The sequence below is a fragment of the Denticeps clupeoides genome, chromosome 1 (assembly GCF_900700375.1).
Source record: "Denticeps clupeoides chromosome 1, fDenClu1.1, whole genome shotgun sequence".
In the NCBI taxonomy this organism is placed as follows: Eukaryota; Metazoa; Chordata; class Actinopteri; order Clupeiformes; family Denticipitidae; genus Denticeps; species Denticeps clupeoides.
In genome coordinates, this window is record NC_041707.1 from 11474249 (window position 1) to 11496865 (window position 22617).

The following is a 22617-nucleotide window of genomic DNA, read 5'->3' on the forward strand; positions in this document are numbered from 1 at the left end:
TTTCGGGGTGTGTTGGTATAATTCATTGTGAAGTGCTGATGCAAACTTATTGCTGTTCTCATTTCAGATTACACAGGCGTCGTGATTGTAGTGGCATGATCTGCTCGTCCTTGGTGCTAAATCCGTATGTTGGAGCACATCCTTTTCTTTCTTTTCAATGTAATGATGATTACAATATAAATACACATACACAGGCATGTATGACGGAAGCTAAATGAACTGATTGTTTGTTTTGAGATACGCTTCAGAAATTGTGCAAATCAACTGTTTTCAGAGAGCATGACTGAATATGTGGAAGTTGTTCTTCAAACACAAAAAAACTTTTGGCCTAATCAGATGTAATGTTTATCAAGCTGAGGTGTTGAAACCAGGACTGCATGCCATAAGAAGTGGAATGGGGGACAGGTCATTTGTTGCAGTTTATGAGCCTCTTCTTTGCTGAGGTAATGTTTAATTGCTATTGTTTGAATGGACTGATTATTCCTAGACAATCTGCACATTATTGCCCTATGCATGCCTTTTGCATTGTGAATGATCAGTGACGTCATATAACATATGTTCAGGCCAAAAGTTTGAACACGCCTTCTCATTCAATGTGTTTTCTATATTTTCATGACCATTTACATTGGTAGATTCTCACTGAAGGCATCAAAACTGAATGAACACATGTGGAGTTATGTACTTAACAAAAAGTGGAGACCTGGCCTCCACAGTCACCAGACCTGAACCCAATCGAGATGGTTTGGGGTGAGCTGGACCACAGAGTGAAGGCAAAGGGGCCAACAAGTGCTAAACACCTCTGGGAACTCCTTCAAGGAACTAGAATATAAAACATGTTTTTGTTAAGTACATAACTCCACATGTGTTTATTCATAGTTTTGATGCCTTCAGTGAGAACCTACCAATGATCCTTTTTTTAATTAGACAAAATGTCAGAACGTCTAACAAGATGATCTGTATTCAAACCAGCGAGAATCAACCAGGGGCACAGACAGACTCTCCTCAGGAGACCGACTCGCCTCCTCTCCTGATTGTAATTCGCTTTGTATAAGGGCGTCTGACAAATGCTGTAAATAAGGATAAACTAGTGACTTCTGGGAGGATCTTCCTCATCACCGATATCATCATCCCGTCACTGGAATGTCCCGGTTGAAAATGTTCTGGTTTACTTTCACCTTCCCTTTTGGCAGAATCTTCATTGACACCTATCATGCAATACATCCATATTACTGATGCACTGGCATCTAACCCCAGTGCCTTACCAGATACACATGGCCTGCCCACGTAATAAACATGCTTTAATCCATCTTATGCCTGCAGTTTTCTTTTCAACATCAGACATTTCACTACTGACGCACTGATTTGTGAGGAGTTGAGATCTGTGATGTTGCATCCGTCCAAAGGCAGAGACTTTGCTTTGATGAGCCTTGCTGTGGGCAGCTCAAATATCACTATCACTCTATCAGAAAAACTAGGATAAAATGTGAGTAATAACCTGCAAGTAATAATATGTTATGATAACTGCTCCAAGGTATATCTGCATTTTAAAAAGGTTTATGTTATGTACTCTGTTATGCAATACAGGTCACGTGCACTGTTTTTTTAAAACATGTAATAAATTATTATTATTTATATTAAACATTACTTGTCTAGAGATCACTGGAAGGTTGGCATTCTCGAGCCACAGTGGTTACACTGACTACAGGTATATTAAACCTATGGAAGAAAACCCCTTCCATCTGATTTGTAAATTTTTTTTGCCTCTGAATTTCAAATTTCAAAATGTCTCAATATTTTTCCTCTACAATTTTGCTGTAAATAATTTCATAATTTTTCACTGCCACTAAATTTACAGTAAAAGATTCAAGCACAAAATTTTCATGGAATATTATTCAGCTTGGGAAATTCAGGGTCAGAAATTCTGCTTAATCATCCAGCAAACTTAGCATAAGCAATTGATCAGCGATCATCTCCACTCAGCATCCAGCCAGTTACGCTCTGGCCTTTCAAAGACTAAGAAAATTTCTAAATCAGATGGAACATGTTTTCTTCCATATAAAACTAAATGGTGCGCTAGAGTGAAAAAATATACTAAACCATTAGCTTCCTGTCCAGACATTCAAAGTGGAGACCATTTGGTTTATCAATCGCCCTGTCTAATCTTGAAGGCTTACCTAGTATGAAAAACAAGTTGCAATTCAAGTCAACACTTCTCGCCTTCATTACATACAACCATGATCCTGGTGGCAGACTGTTTTGCTTTTGGCCATTACTCCCAACATTCCAGAGAGTATGGAATTCTTCCGGTCCCCAGTGATACATAATTCTACTTTTTCATAACTTAATAATTTCCCTGCCTCCACGCCTCTTATCAGAATTACATAGATTCTATAATGCTACCTTATAGCTATTAAGGTCCCTCACCTCCAGCCTCTTGGTTGTGTTTTTTGGCAGTGAGCTGGCTGAGACCAGCTAGCAGCTGTTTCTGTACAGGAATAGGGAAACGAGTGGAATGTTTAGTTTGCCATTTGGGAAGCAGGAAAACTGGAGCTCCACATGGGCTAAGTCATGTGATTAAGGTATGGGATGGAAAGAGAGGAAAGCCACATGATGACAGCTCGCTCAGGAAGGATGTTGCATTCCTCTGCTTGATGTCATAACCAGAATATGTGCAAGTCTTCAAATTGGAAGTGACACAATTACAGGGCACTCCCCAGCACTGATTTTGCACTTATTTTTCTCTACTCTATTTTGGTATGTTATGACCAAAGCTAATGAATAAGTATTTATAAATAAATAGACATTAATCAATAGTTAATTAATAGTTTTTGGAAATTCCATCTGGAACACTGATATTTGGATAGAGAGGTTGAATGTCTAATGGCTATAGTCTTTACATGTAAATACAGTACAAATTGTTCTGTACATTTTTTTTATGATCTTGAAAACTGTCTCAACACTAGTTGAGCTCTGTGTGATGTCATTCCTAGCTGACATATGAAACTGTGAATTTTTTATTGCCGACTTGTGGTCCACAATGTATAAAATGGAAGGTCAATGAATTAGAAAGCTAAGATATTGGTCCTGTGTATTTAACATTGGCTCACTTTATATATAGACCTCATTTAGATGAAAACCATCCCTAAACCTGACCTACCAGTGAGACAGCATGTTTACATGTTCATATTTTTAGTTTTGTAGAAACATGCCCTTGTCTTGTGCATCAGCGTTAAGCTTAAGCTATTCAGAAATATTCAGACTGCACTATACAAGCGATGTCTGCTTGTATATTTTTTTTTAACAGAACACACCTATTTCTGGTTATTTCAGAGTGGAATTGGTTTCCAATTTGCCTGAAAAAGTGATGTTCTCAAAAGACCCTGGGCCAATCTTAGTGAGATGAAAGCATGGGCCTCAAAAGATCCTCACAGTGTGGTTATTGTTGGTTTGCCCCCTTGCCTTCAGAGCATTCTCAGATGGTCTGCTGTGCTCAGGTGGTATTCTCACCCAGTAGGAGATGCATAGTCATCATCCAGATTACAGATATGGACCAGCTGTGATACACGGGAGATGGATAATACCAGGCCTTTCATGTTTTGGGGATATTTAAAGATAAAAGAGGGCATTTGTACTCAGCAGGTTTGTCTGTGTAAGGGGTCTGTTTTACAGATTCATGGCAGGACCTGCAGTGTGAAAAGGGACCAATTTAGTCCTGAAATGCTCAGCGAGATAGAAGGCTGTTGGAGCTCTTGGTGCTCCATGATGGTGAAGCGTGAAAATGCAAGCTTGATTTAGAAAAACAAAGCACCCTAATGGGGCTTTTTCCTCCAACAAACTTTAGTCTAAGGAGAGTAATCTGAGATCCTCAAAAGCAGGATCTCAGTGGTGATCTGTCTGTCTTTGCTATGCATGGTCCACCCTAACAGGAAGACAGCCTAGACTTATTATATATTAGTATTAGACTTTATATTAGTATTTATATGATCTTTCATACTGTCAGTAGGTAAATATTTCCTGTCCTTTCTTGCCACACAAGAATGCCTTCATATTTCCTCCTTCATCTACAGCCATGATGTGGTGGGGCCTTTGTCCTGGCACAGTCCTCAGATGAGTGGCCTTGTCTGATGTCAGCACCCAGCTATAGCAGGACAATGAAAGGTTTTGCCACGGGGGTTGTGGGGGCTGCAGGTGCAGAGGAGATGATGCCAGCCTTAGTGCCCGTGAGTGTCATTGGCCCTGGCATTGTGGCTGACGTTATTCTTGTTCGCATTGTGTGCCAGGGTCCATCGGGGACACAGCCATAGCTGATAGACTTTCCAGACACACAGGGTGGCGACCCGAGTTGCTTTTCCGTGTGAAAGGAGGCCAGCCTTTTGATCCCCACTCCCTTCGTCCACCCAGGCCTCTCTCTTCCACCTTCAGCTCTCGCTACTGATGTCATTCATAAGTCAAGAAAAACAGCTTTACATTTGGCAGGCGATCTGAGGTTTAGGGGAGCGCGTGTCCTCTGCACTCAGCATAGCGAAGAAAGGTAGCGCAGCACGCCCTAAAATAAGTGGTATGATTTTCATGGCAGGCTTGAGGCCTGATTTCCAGTTGGTTGGTGAGGCTGACGTGGACCAACAACGTATTAGGCCAAGCGGCCAGTCCGAATGGCATTGGAGCTTACAAGCGAATGTTTACAGTGGGATTTAGGAGAAAATGTGCTCCCTCATGCCAAGACCTGGCATGAGACTGATACTGTCTGGGAAGGCACCATTTCTAATGCATTTCTAATGCATGTTTCTTGTGCTGTAAATATGTAAACCAACTGTTGATTTCAAATGGCGATAATAAACTTGAACTACTAATTAAGTGATAAAGTGATAAAGTGAAGTGATTGTCACATGTGATACACAAGAGCACAGCACACGATGCACACAGTGAAATTTGTCCTCTGCATTTAACCCATCACCCTGAGTGAGCAGTGGGCAGCCATGACAGGCGCCCGGGGAGCAGTGTGTGGGGACGGTGCTCAGTGGCACCTTTGCGGATCGGGATTCGAACCGGCAACCTTCTGATAACGGGGCCGCTTCCTTAACCGCTAGGCCACCACTGCCCCAATTAGATACAGATTGTTTTTTAATACATATTCTGCAGAAAATGAATGATTTAAAAAACGGCAAAAAAGCAACAATGGAACATGTTTATGTTTTTTTTTTTTTCCATAAATACCAAAGATCAAAGAACAGCCAAGAATTTCTGCTGCTTTAGACTAATCAGTTTGTCATTGCGTAAAGACGTACTTTAGAACCATCTAACCTTATTTAGACATCAATTTCTAGATGAAGGAAGCAACATTAATCCTACGTAATTGTACGTGTGATTTTGTTCCCAATTAGCGTGATTTTCAGCATTTCATGATGAAACTTAGTATCTCTATAGACCGCAGAGAGGCTTTATTATCATTCCAGAAAGAAGGGGAAGTGAGTCACCCTTCACATGGTAAGCCCAACTGCAGATTTGAGATTCTCTCTCAGGATGTTTACTCTCATCTCTTGCTCTCAGGCTGCCTGTTGGCTCATTACCTTAGCAGCGCACACTGCACACATGGAACATGGCCCAGTAATCCCTGTCACCTTAGTGCTACTGGAAAGGACCTTCAGAGTGACCCCTCCCCCCCCCGACTACTTGGAGATAACGTTGGAAAATCCCTCAGCGCCTCAACACAGGTCATTCTCAGTTTTAATGCAAATCAAGGGATCTTGATCACTTTTTGAGGGACAGGAGGCAATGCCGTGCATGTACTTCCATATTAAGTCAAAACTGTCATGGTTCTCAGTTAAATTGCATTTAAATAGGAAATTGAGTGCAAAATGAAAAAATAACTTCAAGGAAGTGGTGGGTCATTTATCATGGCTGGTTGATTTAAGATGATAATTTTTTAGTCCCTCCTTTCTTTTGGCTGACGCTCAGGGTCAGGGTTTATTCCAAATTAGCTGTGTGTTGCACATCCTGTCTTTTTGTTTATCACCTAAATCAAGGTCCACTATAATGAAAATTTCACATTGTGAGACTATTTAACATTAATTTCCTTGCCTGTCTCTCATCTTGCAGTGGCTAGAAATGGCGATCGGTGTAAAGGGTGCTTTGGTCATTCTGCTTCACCGTTCAGAGAGCAGCAGCTCAGATGGTTGGATCTGGAATTTGTCCCCTTATGTCATCATAAGGATAAAGGTTACATCACGTTTCTCATGCTTTGTCCGTCCCTCCCATGCGATTGGATGTTAAAATGATTTTTAGTTCTGTCATGCGAGACTCTGAAGAACCAGTGGGTTCATTATATTTTTTATGGAAAAATGCTGACACGACTCTGTCTACGCCAGACATTGTGGTTGGAGAATGGTGCTGATGACGTCACTTCCGCGAATGCCAGCTCACTTCTATAGACCGCTCTCCTCCTCGTCCCGCCTCTCTCATCCTCATTAGCATTTAAAGCTACCGACACCGAAACGGTGCATCCTGGCAAAATCTCATTGTCTGGCTGAAAGTGGTTGAATTTCAGAAAAGAGACTTCAGATACAGTATTAGGGGACCGATATAAAAGCAAAAAAAAATAAAAAATTATGTCACAGGACTGGTTCTTTCCAGCAGGTATTGCTTTAAAAATGGTGTGGGGGTCAAGCACAGCCGTCAAAACATATGGAAATATGTACAACTTGAATCTTTATTGTTTTCAAGGGTCAATTTAACACATGCAGTAACCTTCTCCTCTGCTCTCTCCAGTTCCCAGAGTGCGGATTCTTTGGCCTGTATGACAAGATCATGCTCTTTCGTCATGACTTGAATTCAGAGAACATCCTCCAGCGGCTCACTTCGGCCGAAGAGATCCATGAGGGGGATCTGATTGAGGTTGTTCTCTCTGGTGAGTTCTGTTTTTAACCCTGAACAAACTGTTCAACTGTTTTAGCAGTTCATCGTCTCAAGAAATGAACAAGTAGCTGTAGTGTTTTTTTTCCAAATGTAGTCAGACTCGCTGGGATTATGGGATTTGATTCATTTTTATATACAAATATCTGGTATTCCTGCAGTGTATATTCACCTTGTACTACTTGTATCAAATTGGCATTGAAAGAGATATAGGTTATGAGTATATTTTTTATTTTCTAATAAAAGTGTGACATACCCCTGTTTTGTGGAATGCTTTTATCGCAGGCTTTAAAATTTACAGGTGTTTTGCACCCCGCTTTTGTTCCTGCCTTGAATGGCTTTTGCATCCTGTTCAGTGTTCAGTCTGCAGCTGCATCAGGCGCAAGCTTCCTCTCCACTCCGTCTCCGCGGGGGAGGGAGTATTTCACCACACCTGCATCTCACATCCTCCCCACTCTGCGGAGGGCACAGTGGGTCAGTGGCTGCCATTCTGGGTCAATGCACATGTTGCTCCTTAATCCCCCTTGTGGCTGATTTACTCTTGTTTTTGTGGTTTTTGTGTCTGGTTATTTTACCGTAGTGCTGCGTCATATTTCCATGAAATTTTGTATTGTCGTCTTTATAAAAAAATCTGATAGCCATTGATTTAAATATCACAACATAGTTTAAACAGTGGTCTTACTGTCTTATAACATCTGAATATGTACTCACTGTTGTGCTCCATGATGCTTAGTAAAACAAATTTGGCTGGTCAAATATCAAGGTCAGAGTGAAGTCCTGTACATCCCATTCTCTGCTGTCAACATTACTTTTGGAGATCTTTCTGGAAACTGAATCAAAGATAAATGGAGTGGAATGTTTCGTGAATATCATCTTTCTTAGAGGATATTGCCCAGCCCCAATTTGCCAAGATTTTATTTATAATAAAATAATTCTACTTTTTTTTTAAATAAAGGGTCTTTATTATTATAACCCTTGATGGCAGGCACACTCAGACTTGTAGTTGTGGTCGGCATTCGGCTGCCCCCATTAGGGGTCACCACAGTGGATCAATTGGTCTGGTTGTTCACACAACTGATTTGGATGCCCTGACTGACGCAACCCTCCACATTTACCTGGGATTGGGACCAGCACCAAGAAATGCACAGTCACATTTGACCTCAGCGGCTCAGCGGTCACTTAGACCAGCTATACTGGGATGACTTATGGATGTTGTTAATGGATGAAAGGCATGATTACCCAGTGCTAATTGCTGAGTGACTACCAAAAGCCCAACATTAAAGAAATGTACAATACTAAATATTTGCCGTATTTGAATTTTTGAGGGAATGATCAAGGTAAATGTGATCTTTGTTGGCATCATGTCAAAGTACAGGGCTTGTTTTCATTGCAGTCATTAGATGTAGTGAGCATCAGGGAGGAAGCATTGTGAAGAGTGGCTCTTGAAAGGCTTGAGTCGTGCATGGTTCACTGGGAGCCCTTCATCTGGGGTGGGCTCGGGAATCTCGATGAGTGGAAGTCAGCTTAATTTGGGTGAATCACACGAAAGTCGATGTAACGTTTAAAAAAAAAAAAATCATTAAATGAAATGATATAAAGCATCTACCACAGAGCAGCATCTAATTATGATGATGCAGTTTAACTCAGTTTAACTCAACCCGTCCGACTTGTTGAGGATCGTGGTGGTGAACTTTTTTTCTGTTTAAATAGTGGATTCTCCACAAGTTAAAAAGCAATGTAAAAGATTAGATTAAACAAGTCGTACATTGTCATTTGTTTACTGCTTCTATATCAGACTCACTCAAGACATACATTCATCGTGTGACATTTCCAGTGCTTTTGGGGGCCCCTTGCTGGAGTGAGGTACTTGTGGATGCTTAGATCACTTATGCCTCGTGCAGGGTATGGATCACAACACTGAAGAATGTTGATTCTTTTTAGATAACACTTAAAGTGGGCTGAAATAAGTGTCTTCGCTTGTTTTATGCAATGAAATTTCAGCCATAACCATGAGTAGATGTGTTTTGAACACTTTGCTGAATGCCTCTTTTGTGCATTTGTGCCAGATTGTTGTGTGCAGCTCGCTGCCATGTGACTCACTGGCAGTTGGAGTGTTCCACTTCATCCCTTTGATGTTCTCACAGGCTCTTTTCTCAGCTGAGATCTGTGCCTTACACGTACAGTTAGTAACCGCTGAACACAGTGATATTGAGTGCAGTCCTGTCTAGATTCGTCTTCTACGGTGAAGAATCTGAAGGGCTTTTATCGGTGTTCAAGGAGACTGAAGTTTCACGTGAAAACCACCTGTCAAATGGTCCTCATTTCCTCATACGTTGGATATGTGTTGGTCCAGACATCAAAAGCCAGATGTCACGTGGAAATATAGTTGTGTTATGTATTGATGGGCATGGTCTTAATTAATCCAGAATAAGGAAGTATGGCTCCATCAATTTTAAAACATTAATAATATCATTAACTTAATTGTTCTGGGTGATAGAAATAACATCACATCGACAAAAAGGGCAGTTGAACAGTTTCACTTCTCTTAAGATACAGATAACCGCCATGTACCTTTGTAAATCCTGAGCACTAGCACAAATCCCACACGTTTAGCTCCAGATTAGTGCTTCCATCAAACATCCCAATGTCCTCTACCAGTCCAGACTTCCCCCCTAATTTTTTTTAATGGTGCTGAATTGACAGGTTTTTACCTCTTTTAAAAAAAAAATAGCAGAAACAGGAGCCACTTTCTGGAGCCTGACCTGTAAAAGTGTGATTAGAAACTGGATGGATGGATGGATGGGTGAAGATGTATTGAATGTCACTGGTCATCTCATGTTTGCCTGGTCTACAGTAAAGTTGTATGTATGACCAGATGCATTCATAATTCATCCAGTAATTAAATGGATAAATGCTACATTGTTGCTGGGCGTCATCATGACATCAGACCATACTGTATCATCTGGCATATGTAATTTTCTTTTTTAATTTTTAGTTCATTTATTATTTACCTGCAGTATTGTTCGGTACTGTTCGTTTTAATGTTCAGAATCGACAAACGATCCTTTCTACTCTGGACTGCTTATCTGTACTGTATCTTGAGTCACAAGAGTAATCGTGTCTTTCTCTGCGTTTGGAATAAGGAGAAGCTTGTGTTTTCTGGGCCCTTGCCCTCAGCTCTCTCCCTCATGAACGGGGCAACGGGCGGGACACTCAAAGAAACAAGTCATATGCAGCAAGTGTGTGTGTGTGTGTGTGTGTGGGTGGGTGGATGATATAAATCCATTGTAATTACACCACCTTGTGAAAGTATCAAGTCACTACATCACTGAGTAAAAAGAACTTTGTCTCATTTGTTGGCAGTAACTGGGTACTAAAATAATAACTATTATGTTTTGCAATATTGCATTTGTTTGGTCATTTAACATATAAATGAATGATACTTACAATTATGAGATTGTGTATTACGAAATACTTATTTAAAGTGAACCTCGTCTTTCCTTTGTCTTGTTTCTTTTTGTCGCTTTTCTTCTGTTGATTTCTCCTTTTTGTTGAGTTGTGTTTTTATGTTGCGTCTGGTTTGCAGCCTTAGCTACAGTGGAGGATTTCCAGATCCGGCCGCATGCCCTCTACGTGCACTCATACAAGGCCCCAACCTTCTGTGACTACTGCGGAGAGATGCTTTGGGGTCTCGTCCGCCAGGGTCTCAAGTGTGAAGGTACGCCAGTTCTGTACACAGGCACACACAAGCATTGATGGGAGTAAAAAAAAAAAAAATGCTAATAAGCATTTGGTCAAATAAGCACAAATGCACCGACACAACTCAGCTGAGTTGTGGCAAATTCACCCACACAACTCGGCTGAGTTGGGGCAAATACACCCACACACAACTCAGCTGAGCCGGGGCAAATACACCCACACACACAACTCAGCTGAGTTGGGGCAAATACACCCACACACACAACTCAGCTGAGTTGGGGCAAATACACCCACACACACAACTCAGCTGAGTTGGGGCAAATACACCCACACACACAACCCAGCTGGGTTGGGGCAAATACACCCACACACACAACTCAGCTGGGTTGGGGCAAATACACCCACACACACAACTCAGCTGAGCCGGGGCAAATACACCCACACACACAACTCAGCTGGGTTGGGGCAAATACACCCACACACACAACTCAGCTGAGCCGGGGCAAATACACCCACACACACAACTCAGCTGAGTTGGGGCAAATACACCCACACACACAACTCAGCTGAGTTGGGGCAAATACACCCACACACACAACTCAGCTGGGTTGGGGCAAATACACCCACACACACAACTCAGCTGGGTTGGGGCAAATACACCCACACACACAACTCAGCTGGGTTGGGGCAAATACACCCACACACACAACTCAGCTGGGTTGGGGCAAATACACCCACACACACAACTCAGCTGGGTTGGGGCAAATACACCCACACACACAACTCAGCTGAGCCGGGGCAAATACACCCACACACACAACTCAGCTGAGCCGGGGCTTGACTCAGCGGGGCACATGTTTGACTCATTCTGACATCAAGGTCAGAAGAGTCTGAAAAGACGAAACCTAGGTGGCGAATGTTTAGCAGATCCTGCACCGAAAAACAAACTGAACAGGCTGTTCGTGGAGCCCTGGCCGCGGGGCGGACTGCGGCAGACGTTGAGCAGCAGGATGTCTCCATGTCCTTCTTTTGTTCACTTCCTTCTGTTGGGAAAGGGCAGCTTTGAAGCTGCAAAATCTCAGACTTTTTGAATGAGGCTCAGTGTACTGATGCCAAGCGTTGGACTGGATCTTCAAAGGCGGCACTGACAGATAGGCCTGGTTCAGAGGCAGAGGAAGGCTTAAGGATCTCAGAGTCTCTTTTGGGGAAATGACCTGCAGATTTTTGCCTGGAACTCGCTTCCCTTCTTTAAACACACTAAGAGGTGCATTTGCAGTGCAGTGCTGATATTTCTATCATCACAAAGGAAACAAGTTAAATGACTTTTTTTCTCTCGTTTGTGAGTGTCAGGGCTCAAATCAGTGCCTTTTTGTTTCTTTTGGAGACCCCTGGTGGGGATCGGGGTAATTACATGCATTTTCATTCAAACAAATGATGTTACATGTGTGTCCACAGGTTGTGGACTGAACTATCACAAGCGGTGTGCTTTTAAAATACCAAATAACTGTAGTGGAGTGAGGAAGAGGCGGTTGTCCAATGTGTCCCTGCCTGGACCTTCTCTGTCCATCCCCAGAGTGCCATCAGTTGAGCATGCTACGGTGCCCTTGGAAGAGGTAGGGTGTCCTTCACAGATTTACTCTTCTGACACAAACCATTCACAAACCATAGGTGATTATTAAAAAAAAAAACGCTTGTGTGTTTGCAGTTTAACTTGCAGTGTTTTAATTGAGCCACTGTTTAGTGAAAGTTGACTAAAAACCCACGGGACCAGTGGTAGTTGCAGCCTTGCCAGTGAGTCGTGATGAAATGATTTGTACGTACGTTCTGGGTGCGGTCAACCTGCAGCAGCGTTCGCACCAGGAGGCAGGGAAGCGCATACCGTCGTGGAGCGGTCGACCCATCTGGATGGAGAAGATGGTGCTGGGTCGGGTCAAAGTACCGCACACCTTTGTCATCCACAACTACACCCGGCCCACTATCTGTCAGTACTGCAAACGACTGCTCAAGGGTCTCTTTCGACAGGGCATGCAGTGCAAAGGTAAAGATTAAGATTTTGAAAGTGTTCCATATTTGTTTGAGTTTGTTTGTGGTCAGTGGGTTTAATGAATTGTCCTTTTCAGATTGTAAATTTAATTGCCACAAGCGATGTGCATCAAAGGTACCAAAAGACTGCCTGGGTGAGGTTGTCTTCAATGGAGGTACTGAAGATGATCGTATTTCGTTTTTCACCATCTGTGCTTGTCTTTGGTTGGGTTCAGGTTTCTTTATTAGTAACCCGATTAGGTCCTTCATACCTCTCAGAGCCGGCCAGCCCAGGTCCAGAATCAGACGTCACTATGGAGGTTGACAGCAGTGATGTGAATAGTGACAGCAGCCGGGGGCTGGATGAAGAGGAGCCCACTACTCCAGAGGACAAGATCTTCTTCATCGATTCACCAGACCTGGACCGTGAGAAAGATGACGATCAAGTGAAGACAATCAGGTATGCTGTGTATCACCTGTCAAATGGGTGTCATTTTGAAGAACAAGACATTTTATATGAAGCTTGTTTGCTCCGGTACTGTGATCCTGGTACCATCGTCTCTCAATGTACTAGGAAAGCATTCATTTAGATGCTTCTCTTTCTTGGCTCCTAGGTGGTGGAATGAACTAGATGTTCAAACAGCTGAGTCAACTAAGATCTTCCTTTTTTGGAAGATTAGATTAGATTATTTGTTATAATTTAATAAACAAATAAATGCTGGATTCTGAGTTATTAAGATAATGGCTTTTACAGAACCAAATGAGGGATTTCAATAATGGACATTGTAAATCACTTATGTAAATCACTCTGGATAAGAGTGTCTGCCAAATGCTGTAAATCTGATGTAAGGTCAAAGGTGTCCTCAGGAATTGTATAAATTAAATATTTTTTATGAAAACAAGAAAGAATGGCTTGCTCGTTATCTGTATCTTGAAAAGACAATCTAACCAAACTTTTTGTTAAGGTGAAATTATGATCTTATGAGTTTTATGAGTTTAAAATGGTAGAAGGCCATGCCGATTATTGACAGCTGTCACTCACGCTAGTTCCTCCTTCTGTACAATTTGAGCCTGGGGCTGTCAACATGTAGCATGTACCTAGTGAATGTTGTGTTGCCAGATAACTGATTGCTTCAACACCAAATAAAAAAATTCCCCAAAAAAACGTTCTGATAAGTATTCATGTAATAACATTTGCTTATAACGCTTTTAGTAACGCTTATTTGTTATGACTGTCTTGTTATCATGATAGTCTGAAAATCCAACCATTTGGGAGTAATATTACCTGTATAAGTGGTTGTGGTGGTTATTATATTCAAAGAAGGTGTTTGAAGGCTCTATTGAGGACGACTCTCAAATACATGACAAAACTGATAATTTTCTTTTAAACCAGTTTTGATAGCAACAAACCGACATCGAAATAAACTAAAATTGGACAATACATACTATAGAGACTAACAGGACTCCACAGACTAACAACTCCTTTAGTTCTGACCACCTTTTGAAACTGTCAACTTTTCAGAAAAGCAGAAGACATCAGCACATCAGCACATTTGATTATAATCTGTTTGTCTCTCAGCCCGTCCACCAGCACCAACATCCCTCTGATGCGAGTGGTGCAGTCCATCAAGCACACAAAGAGGAGGAGCTCCACCATGGTGAAAGAAGGGTGGATGGTTCACTACACCAGCAGAGACAACCTGGTGAGAGCACACCCAGCATCTGGGGACTCCAGTGCAAACCAGCATACAAACCAGTACCTCTTCTTTTTCAGAGGAAAAGGCACTACTGGAGGCTGGACAGCAAGAGCCTGGCCTTGTTTCAGAATGAGTCAGGAGCCAAATTCTACAAGGTACGAGACGGCGTGGGCTGTGCCAGACGTTTGGTCCAGTGGTGGCAATAGCAAATGATCAACTTCTCCATCCCCAATTCACCCTAAATACTGCATTTAACTATTGTTACACTTTTAAATATCAGTGTTAACATGCATGAATTGCAACTGTTTAAAGACATACACCCAAAAACCACAGTGAGGTTCAGATTTCCATTTGAAATATACTATAACTGCACCCTTTCCAAAAGCTCAAAATGTTTTGCAATTTAAGCTTTAAGGTCATGCCAGGCATTTAAGGTTATCATTGCAAGACATCTCAAGTCTCATATGATTTCAGAGAATGGGGCTGTTCTGTGTGTGGTTAGTGACACTGGTGCTGAAATCCCCTCACTGAGACGAAAAGGACATTTACATGCTGCCCCCGTGTGTGTGTGGTCTGACTAAGTAACCATGCAAATTCATGGTGTTACAGGACGGGCCACCATAAATGGGTCATGAGCTGGTGGAGATATTTGGAAATTACAGTGTGGGCTGTTGCATGTGTACATGTAATGTAAAGAAGCAGAAGTGTCAAAGCCCCCCTCACATTCTTTAATTGCTTCATCTTAAGTACAGAATAATCGTAAAAGTACAGCGTGTGTTCGTAGTGTTTTTAAGGATGTTACACATAGCGCTTTACCAAATAAAAAAAGAACATTATTTCTCACTATGTATATTGCCAGGGGTTGTCGGCCAGATGATAACTGATGATAAGTGAAAGTGAAGTGATTGGCATTGTGAAACACTGCAGCACAGCACACGGTGACATAACGTTCAACCCTTGGTGAGCAGTGGGCAGTCATGACAGGCGCCCGGGGAGCAGTGTGTGGGGACGGTGCTTTGCTTAGTGGCACCTCAGGGGCACCTTAGCGGTTCGGGACTCAAACCGGCAACCTCCTGATTACGGGTCTGTTTCCTTACCCGCTAGGCCACCTACCAAGATATGATGAATAAGCAGTAACTAAGGACAACATTGGATGAACCACAAGTCACCAGAACAGGACACTATTCTTGCAAAAATAGAAATTGGTGTTTTAATGCGGGTTATGGAAATGTCAACACTCTAATACCTAAACCTGTACAATTCAGTACCAAAATATGATGAATATGATGCACAATTATGGAAATTAACCACAGAAACATAGCTGCTGACAGAAAATGTGACATAAAACAAACCTTATCTTATGAAATCAATTTTTTTTTCAAATGTAGCCCCTACCCCCACCCCCCAATGCTGGTATGTTAGGGATATCCGTTCTTATGGCTGTGCTATGACACACCCTTCATTTTCCAAACCATAAAAGAAGGCAAGGAAACCCCTCATTTTACATGCTTCTTGGGTGCCATTTCAGGGTGTGTTTGAGGGATATTTTATATGGATTTTTATTTGGACGTAGCTACTAATTTTGCTTGGGAAACTGCACTACATTATGCATCTGAAGGCCTCTATAGTGCATGTTATAGAGCAGAACTAAAACTATTTTATATATTATTTTTGTCACAATTACATACTATAGACTGTTTTTGAGCTTATTACTTTTTGTGTGTACGGGCTTTGCTTTTAATCCTTTCTTTTGAGTCCTTTGATGACCCATTATTTTTCTTGCTAAAGCTTTATTAGACCAAATTTTGGGAAGCCAAAAATTTTTCAGATTTCTCCACAATAGTGGGACAAAAGGTCATACATACAGTGTTTGTCTTTATACGGATATGTTTTTTTTGTGTGCCGGTTTCCTTGTTAGACCATCAGCAGTGAGGGCAAGTAATTACAGCAATGTCAAAATAGGACCTGGTTTAGGACATCATGGGTTTCTTGAAATTGGGATTTTTCTTTTTTTTTTTTTTTTGTCGTTCGTTGTGAAATTCTAGCATTCCCAATGAAAGTGTATATTGTAGCATGACCAGGCTGCACATTAACACTCACTATATATATATAATATTTTCATTTCCGTGGCTTTTTATTATCAGTCTATGAATTGTAGCTGCACTGAATCTTTTATTACTAGTGTCAGATTTCTACCATTACCTCATGAGGAACTGTTTCCCTCATGCCAGATAGCTTTCAGCGGAGTGTGTTATGATCTCCAGCTTTTCTATACCTCCGCAGCATCGCGCTGTCTCTGAGATTCTTCCCTTTCGTTTTGCTATAGCCCTGACCGACATACTTATATTGGCGGTCGTGTGACAGGGGCATGGCGACGCATGGCTTCAATCTCATACACGTGGAAGTCATATATATATATGTGTGTGTGTGTGTGTGTGTGTGTGTGTGTGTGTGTGTGTGTGTGTGTGTGTGTGTGTATATATATATATATATATATATTTTTACTCGTTTGAAAAAGAAACCCCTCTACTTGTGGTTTTGCGTTCTCTCTGATGGGGCTGGGGGGCTCCTGGTCTGTCTCCAGCTAACGACTCCTGTCCCGCCCACCCGCTCATTGTCAAGTGGTCACCCCCAGTGCTGCAGTCACACTGTCTCTGTGGCAAATGCTAGGCTGCACGCGCATGCATGCACGCTGTGACACACACACACACACACACACACACACACACACACTGACTTGCAGGCATTAGGGCTTTGGTGTGCTGCCTTGTAATCATGGTGCTCTTCAGTGAGTTAAGTCACGTGGTGCCATCGGCTAACCACAAGCACTTCATCTGATACTCAGCTCAGACCACAGGCTGTACACAGGCTCCCATTGGTCAAAGCCAACTCTCATTTTCTCCCTCTGTCGGTTTGTGACTTTTTGAGGTTGGGGCAGAAGGCGGACTTTTAAAAGGCTCCTCCGATGGCTTTACTCTGTTGTTTGTAAGGAGGAGCGTAGGACAGCGTATCCCTGCTCTCTACGAGAGAAAGCTGCGAGTTTAAATGAATTTATGAGGACTTTGAGAGGTGCTCATCATTGGTAGGTTCTGAGATACTTCACCCTGACTGTGGATGGGATCGGGAGTTAATTTTAATGATTGGGAAGCACCGTTTACTGCTCAGCACTTTTGTCATCTTACTCAGAGACAGTTTCACTACAACTCAGCTGCTGTCGCTGCTCTGGTGCTGAGGTGATTTTACCACCCGACTGACTAAACTCTCTCTGCCTGGACCTCCACTGCCGGCCCGCAGGAGATCCCGCTCTCAGAGATACTGCAAGTGGAAGCAGGCAAGGACTTCAGCAGCCTGGCCCAGGGAGGGAATCCACACTGCTTTGAGATCATCACCGCCACCATGGTCTACTACGTAGGGGAGAACACAGTGGGGCACCATCTCCACAACACAGCGCTTGCAGCGTCTGGCGTGGGCCTAGAGGTGGCCCAAGGTTGGGAGAAAGCCATCCGGCAGGCCCTGATGCCGGTCACACCTCAGCCGAGTCTTGGGAGCACCGCTGGGCAGGGCAAGGACCACAGTACGTACTTGTTGTTTCATAGTGAATTTTTGTTGCTTTATAAATAATCATTGCGGACTGAATTTTATCTGAACAGAGGTCTTAACAGCAAATAAACTAGTCCAGGCATCATGTTCTGCTGAGAATAGGTAAAGACCCAACTCATTGTGTAATCATCATGCCTTGAGTTTCAGTATTGATCTGTTGTTTGCTTGGTCTGTGTACTTGGACTTGTTTTGTGTTTTAAATATACTGCCGTTAAGTAATAAGATGCTGAGGGATTTGCATTATTTAGGGAATGTTGTTTGATATATTTTGTATAATACAGATATTATATTATTATAGGGGGGGTAAATGATCACTTTTTCAGAATAAGATGTGTTAATCATGATGTGTCATCATCATTAATCATCATCTAATAAGACGTTTCCTCCACTTAGTAACACATGGCTATAAAACTGGCTATATGCTTGATAAAAAAATTTAATCCAAACTACCACACACCATCTTATAAAAAAAAAATCTGATATCTGTAACATGTCTGAGTCCATACCCCAATAGTGGGACATGTTAACAAATTAATTAAGTATTACAGTTATAATAATTAAAAGCTATTCTATGTTGTGTTTCTCTCCAGAAGAGCTCTCCATCAGCATATCTGTGTCAAACAGTCAAATCCAGGAGAATGTGGTGAGTCTTCAGCCATTTTTTTATGGACAGCATTTTTGTCCATCTAATAAATAAAGTACCAGTACACCACTGTTTCATATTAAATACATTTATGTATTAAACATTCCATATGATCAGGACATCAGTTCAGTGTACCAAATCTTTGCTGATGAAGTGCTGGGATCTGGGCAGTTTGGTATTGTATATGGGGGTAAGTCGGATTTACTCACTAATATTGTAATTGTTATTATACGCAGCTAAAAGAAGAAATTACATCTCTCTTTTTTTTAAGGGAAACATAGAAAATCAGGCAGAGATGTGGCCATCAAAATCATTGACAAAATGAGGTTTCCCACCAAGCAAGAAAGCCAGCTGAGAAACGAGGTGGCCATTTTGCAGGTAATTAAGTGTACGGAGGAGGTACAGCCCATCTGGGTGGTAAACATGAAATGAACCTCATGATACTGCTGTAACAAAAAGCAAAATTTGGATAATGGCTGGTTGCCCCTTCCCTTTAGAACCTGCATCATCCTGGCATTGTCAACATGGAGTGCATGTTTGAGACCCCAGAGAGAGTCTTTGTTGTCATGGAGAAGCTTCACGGTGACATGCTGGAGATGATTTTGTCTAGTGAAAAAAGCAAACTCCCAGAACGCATCACCAAGTTCTTGGTCACACAGGTGTGTCTCTCTATTCCTCACATTTCTAGACTAGTTATTGCTTTTATTCTGCTACATGAACCCAGCTGGGTCACCCAGTTCATCTCATTTTCAAACACATCATTGTTGGCCAGATATTTTATTTACGCTTTATTTATGCCGTGCTGGTCACTGGTCACAGACGTGCACATTTATCTTGTGGTCTGTGGAGAGGGGATTCCGTTTACAAGACGGTAGTCTGGATCCTATCATGGTTTGGCCCCTCCCACTGAATTAGGACCCCTGACTGAATGGCAGGCTTTGTGGGCTGATTAGACCCCACCCATCATCCTCTAATTTTGACCCATTAAAGAGGACCTAAGGGGGGAAACAGAAGTTCATCCATTATGCATCGATCTACAGTGTACAATTAGTGGCTCCAGAAAGTGCTCGCATGTGGCTTACTGAAGATATATGATCATAGATCCATATCGACGAGTTAACAATAGGCTATTCTGTCAACGAGAGGATGATTGTAATCTGTGCATTTTTGCATGTATTATCTGTATGTAATTGTCAGTGTGCAGGCACTTGGCTGTTGAAAATAGCATGTTTAAATACCTTTTTCATCGCAGATCTTGGTGGCCCTGAGGCATCTTCATTTTAAGAACATAGTTCATTGTGATTTGAAGCCAGAGAACGTCCTCCTGGCCTCGGCAGAGCCTTTTCCTCAGGTAGCCATGTCGTTCGTAGATTTGAAAAAGCAGAGCTCTATGAAAAGCTAGGTTCAGCTTGTTAAGGAAACCTGTTTATGAATTCCCGTAGGTGAAGCTCTGTGATTTTGGTTTTGCCCGGATCATTGGTGAGAAGTCTTTTCGGCGGTCTGTGGTGGGCACACCAGCATACCTTGCCCCCGAGGTCCTGAGAAGTAAAGGTTACAACCGCTCCCTAGACATGTGGTCGGTGGGAGTCATCGTGTACGTGAGCCTGAGCGGCACGTTCCCCTTCAATGAGGACGAGGACATCAATGACCAGATTCAGAATGCGGCCTTCATGTACCCTCCAGCACCCTGGAAGGAAATCTCTGCCGAAGGTAGGAGTCAGAATGGACCACTGCACAACCCAGCACACATTCAAAGCCAAGAAGACATTTTGACTAGCAGGAAATGAGTTAAACGCTCCTTCTAATAAAGCTGGCCTCATTCACAGGACACTAGTGTCACTGCATTTTTAGATGCAAATTTATTACATATTTCAAAGCTATTTTGAAACATCTGTAAAGCGTGTTATGTTACAAAAAAAGATGTCACTCCTTCTCCTTCCAGACGGACTCCGTCCCTCACCATTTATTTTATGAGGTCACTTCATGGCACTTTGGATTTTAGATTTGTGAAATATGTCACCATTTCATGTCACCTAATATATAAAAACATAAAACCCCTTTTTCTTTCTCCAAAAATGTGTGTTTTTATTAGGTATATTTTAAGTATTCGCTGTTTACTGAGTACTGAATGGTCGATGAGTTCATATGAGATTACCTTTAGTTACCAGATCTCAGCCCTGTGGGAGATTTTTGAGTGATGTCTGTGATGACTTTTTGAGCCCTGAACCTGTTCTGGCAGCACAGTAACACGTTTAATGCTGCTTTCATTCATTTTTCATAAGTCAGTTGATCACTGTTCCCAGATGGCTTTTGCACTATACTTATGATTTCCCTCATAGTCAGACCCTGAAGGTTGGTTAGACTCAGACGGTGCTGCCCACCCACATACTTGATGAAAAAATATTCGTTGTGACCTTCAGCAAAACAACAGTCTCTCTCAGATCTGCCCTTCATTGCAAACCAAACCATTAGTCCCGTGTTCACACATTCTTACACATGTAATATGTAGTTCCCTTTATTTAACAAGACTTCTACACCTAAAACCCATTTTTAGTTTTTAACATTAAAGATTACTATTTCTGCTGATGTATATTTTCCTTTTTGGAACAATTCCACTTATTTACACTTATTTCATGTTGTGCTATCATTGTGGGAACATAATTGAGGGACCTCAGCCAAATTCTCTTCAGTATCTTCCCTATAACTCATTTAATATTTCCTTAAACAACAGCTACAGATCTGATCAACAATCTCCTTCAAGTGAAGATGAGGAAGCGCTACAGTGTGGACAAATCCCTCAGTCACCCATGGCTGCAGGTTGGCATCTTTTCTTCCAAGATTTTGACAATTTGTATTTTTTGTGTGTGTGTTTTATTTTTTCTCTTTTTATTTTGTGCTCTTCCCTCCTCAGGACTACCAGACCTGGCTGGATCTGAGGGAGTTTGAGACGCGGAGAGGAGAACGCTACATCACCCATGAGAGCGATGATGCTCGCTGGGAGGAGTACGCTGAGGAGCACAATTTAGTCTATCCAAAACACTTCATCATGGCCCCCAATTTAGATGACATGGATGAGGACCCCTAACAGCACAGAGGACTCAGCTTTGTGAAAGCAGTGGCCTGCTCTTCTTGGGACCTTACGAGGAACCTCCCACTGGTGGACGAGGCCGACGGGGAGGATGAAAGCAGAATGTAACACTGAGGGAAGCGTGTGATGGAACCACACCGTTTACAGCACACAGCCGTGTGCACCGCCAGGTTTAACCATGTCTTGTGTAGACAAAATCCCTTTTGGCGAGGTATATCTGTAGCATTTCACACAAAGACACTCCTTTGTTCCCTGTTTTAAATGTTTGGATGAGTTAACAGGCTTCTTTACTAGCTTGTTTAAACCAATTTTTTACTTTACAGCAGGTAAGTGCAGATATGAAACAATACTACAATTACTGCTACTAATTATAAGAATAATAATAACAATGCCTGCTATTGTGTTTGAAATAGGCTAAAGTGGGTTGTGTGTATTTCAATTTAACATGAAAATGTCTGTTGCAGGATTGATTCGAAAGACAGTTTTAAAAGACAGTTTTGGAGTTATAACTGGAACACCAGGTTGCTGATATCTTAAATGCTTTCTTTTATGAAGGACCAAAGGCACTTCAAAACCTTAGCATTGCTGAAGCAATAAATGTTGTGATAAAAGAGCTTATGACTGTTATGTGTTGTGTGGAGTAACTTTACATCAGAGTCAGAGTTCTGCAGTTTTGTATATTTTGTCTGATACCAAGAAAATGTGAACCTTGTTTTAATTAAAGATGTAGTATTTGTACTACAGCACTCAAAATGTGAAGTTCTGACCTTCAAATCTAGGCCAACTCAGTCATTTCACATCATCTCAGAATGGGACTCCTGACCTGAGGTCAGTCACTTAATTCGTACTGAGTAAGGTCACTATAAAGTATAGCTTTGTGAGGCTCTGTATTCAGTGCCCATTTTCAGGACAATTAGATGTTGATTCAATAGATGTCTTAATAAACCTTCTTTGAAAAA

The 22617-nt window shown here is 41.9% G+C and overlaps 1 protein-coding gene across 3 annotated transcripts in view; it reads left to right on the plus strand.

The window, feature by feature from the left end:
• prkd3 (protein kinase D3) overlaps positions 1 to 22617 on the plus strand; it is a 37398-nt gene extending 14781 nt beyond the window's left edge. The window contains exons 3-19 of one of the 3 annotated variants that reach the window (XM_028971955.1): positions 6766 to 6904; positions 10496 to 10627; positions 12064 to 12221; positions 12454 to 12646; positions 12729 to 12806; positions 12892 to 13090; positions 14210 to 14333; positions 14405 to 14482; positions 17622 to 17901; positions 18518 to 18570; positions 18688 to 18760; positions 18842 to 18948; positions 19068 to 19229; positions 19823 to 19921; positions 20013 to 20280; positions 21302 to 21387; positions 21482 to 22617. In XM_028971955.1, the coding sequence (XP_028827788.1) occupies positions 6766 to 6904; positions 10496 to 10627; positions 12064 to 12221; positions 12454 to 12646; positions 12729 to 12806; positions 12892 to 13090; positions 14210 to 14333; positions 14405 to 14482; positions 17622 to 17901; positions 18518 to 18570; positions 18688 to 18760; positions 18842 to 18948; positions 19068 to 19229; positions 19823 to 19921; positions 20013 to 20280; positions 21302 to 21387; positions 21482 to 21655 (2403 nt within the window). In that variant the 3' untranslated portion in view covers positions 21656 to 22617. The remainder of the gene's footprint in view (positions 1 to 6765; positions 6905 to 10495; positions 10628 to 12063; positions 12222 to 12453; positions 12647 to 12728; positions 12807 to 12891; positions 13091 to 14209; positions 14334 to 14404; positions 14483 to 17621; positions 17902 to 18517; positions 18571 to 18687; positions 18761 to 18841; positions 18949 to 19067; positions 19230 to 19822; positions 19922 to 20012; positions 20281 to 21301; positions 21388 to 21481) is intronic. The other 2 variants (XM_028971973.1, XM_028971964.1) reach the window with 2 other exon arrangements.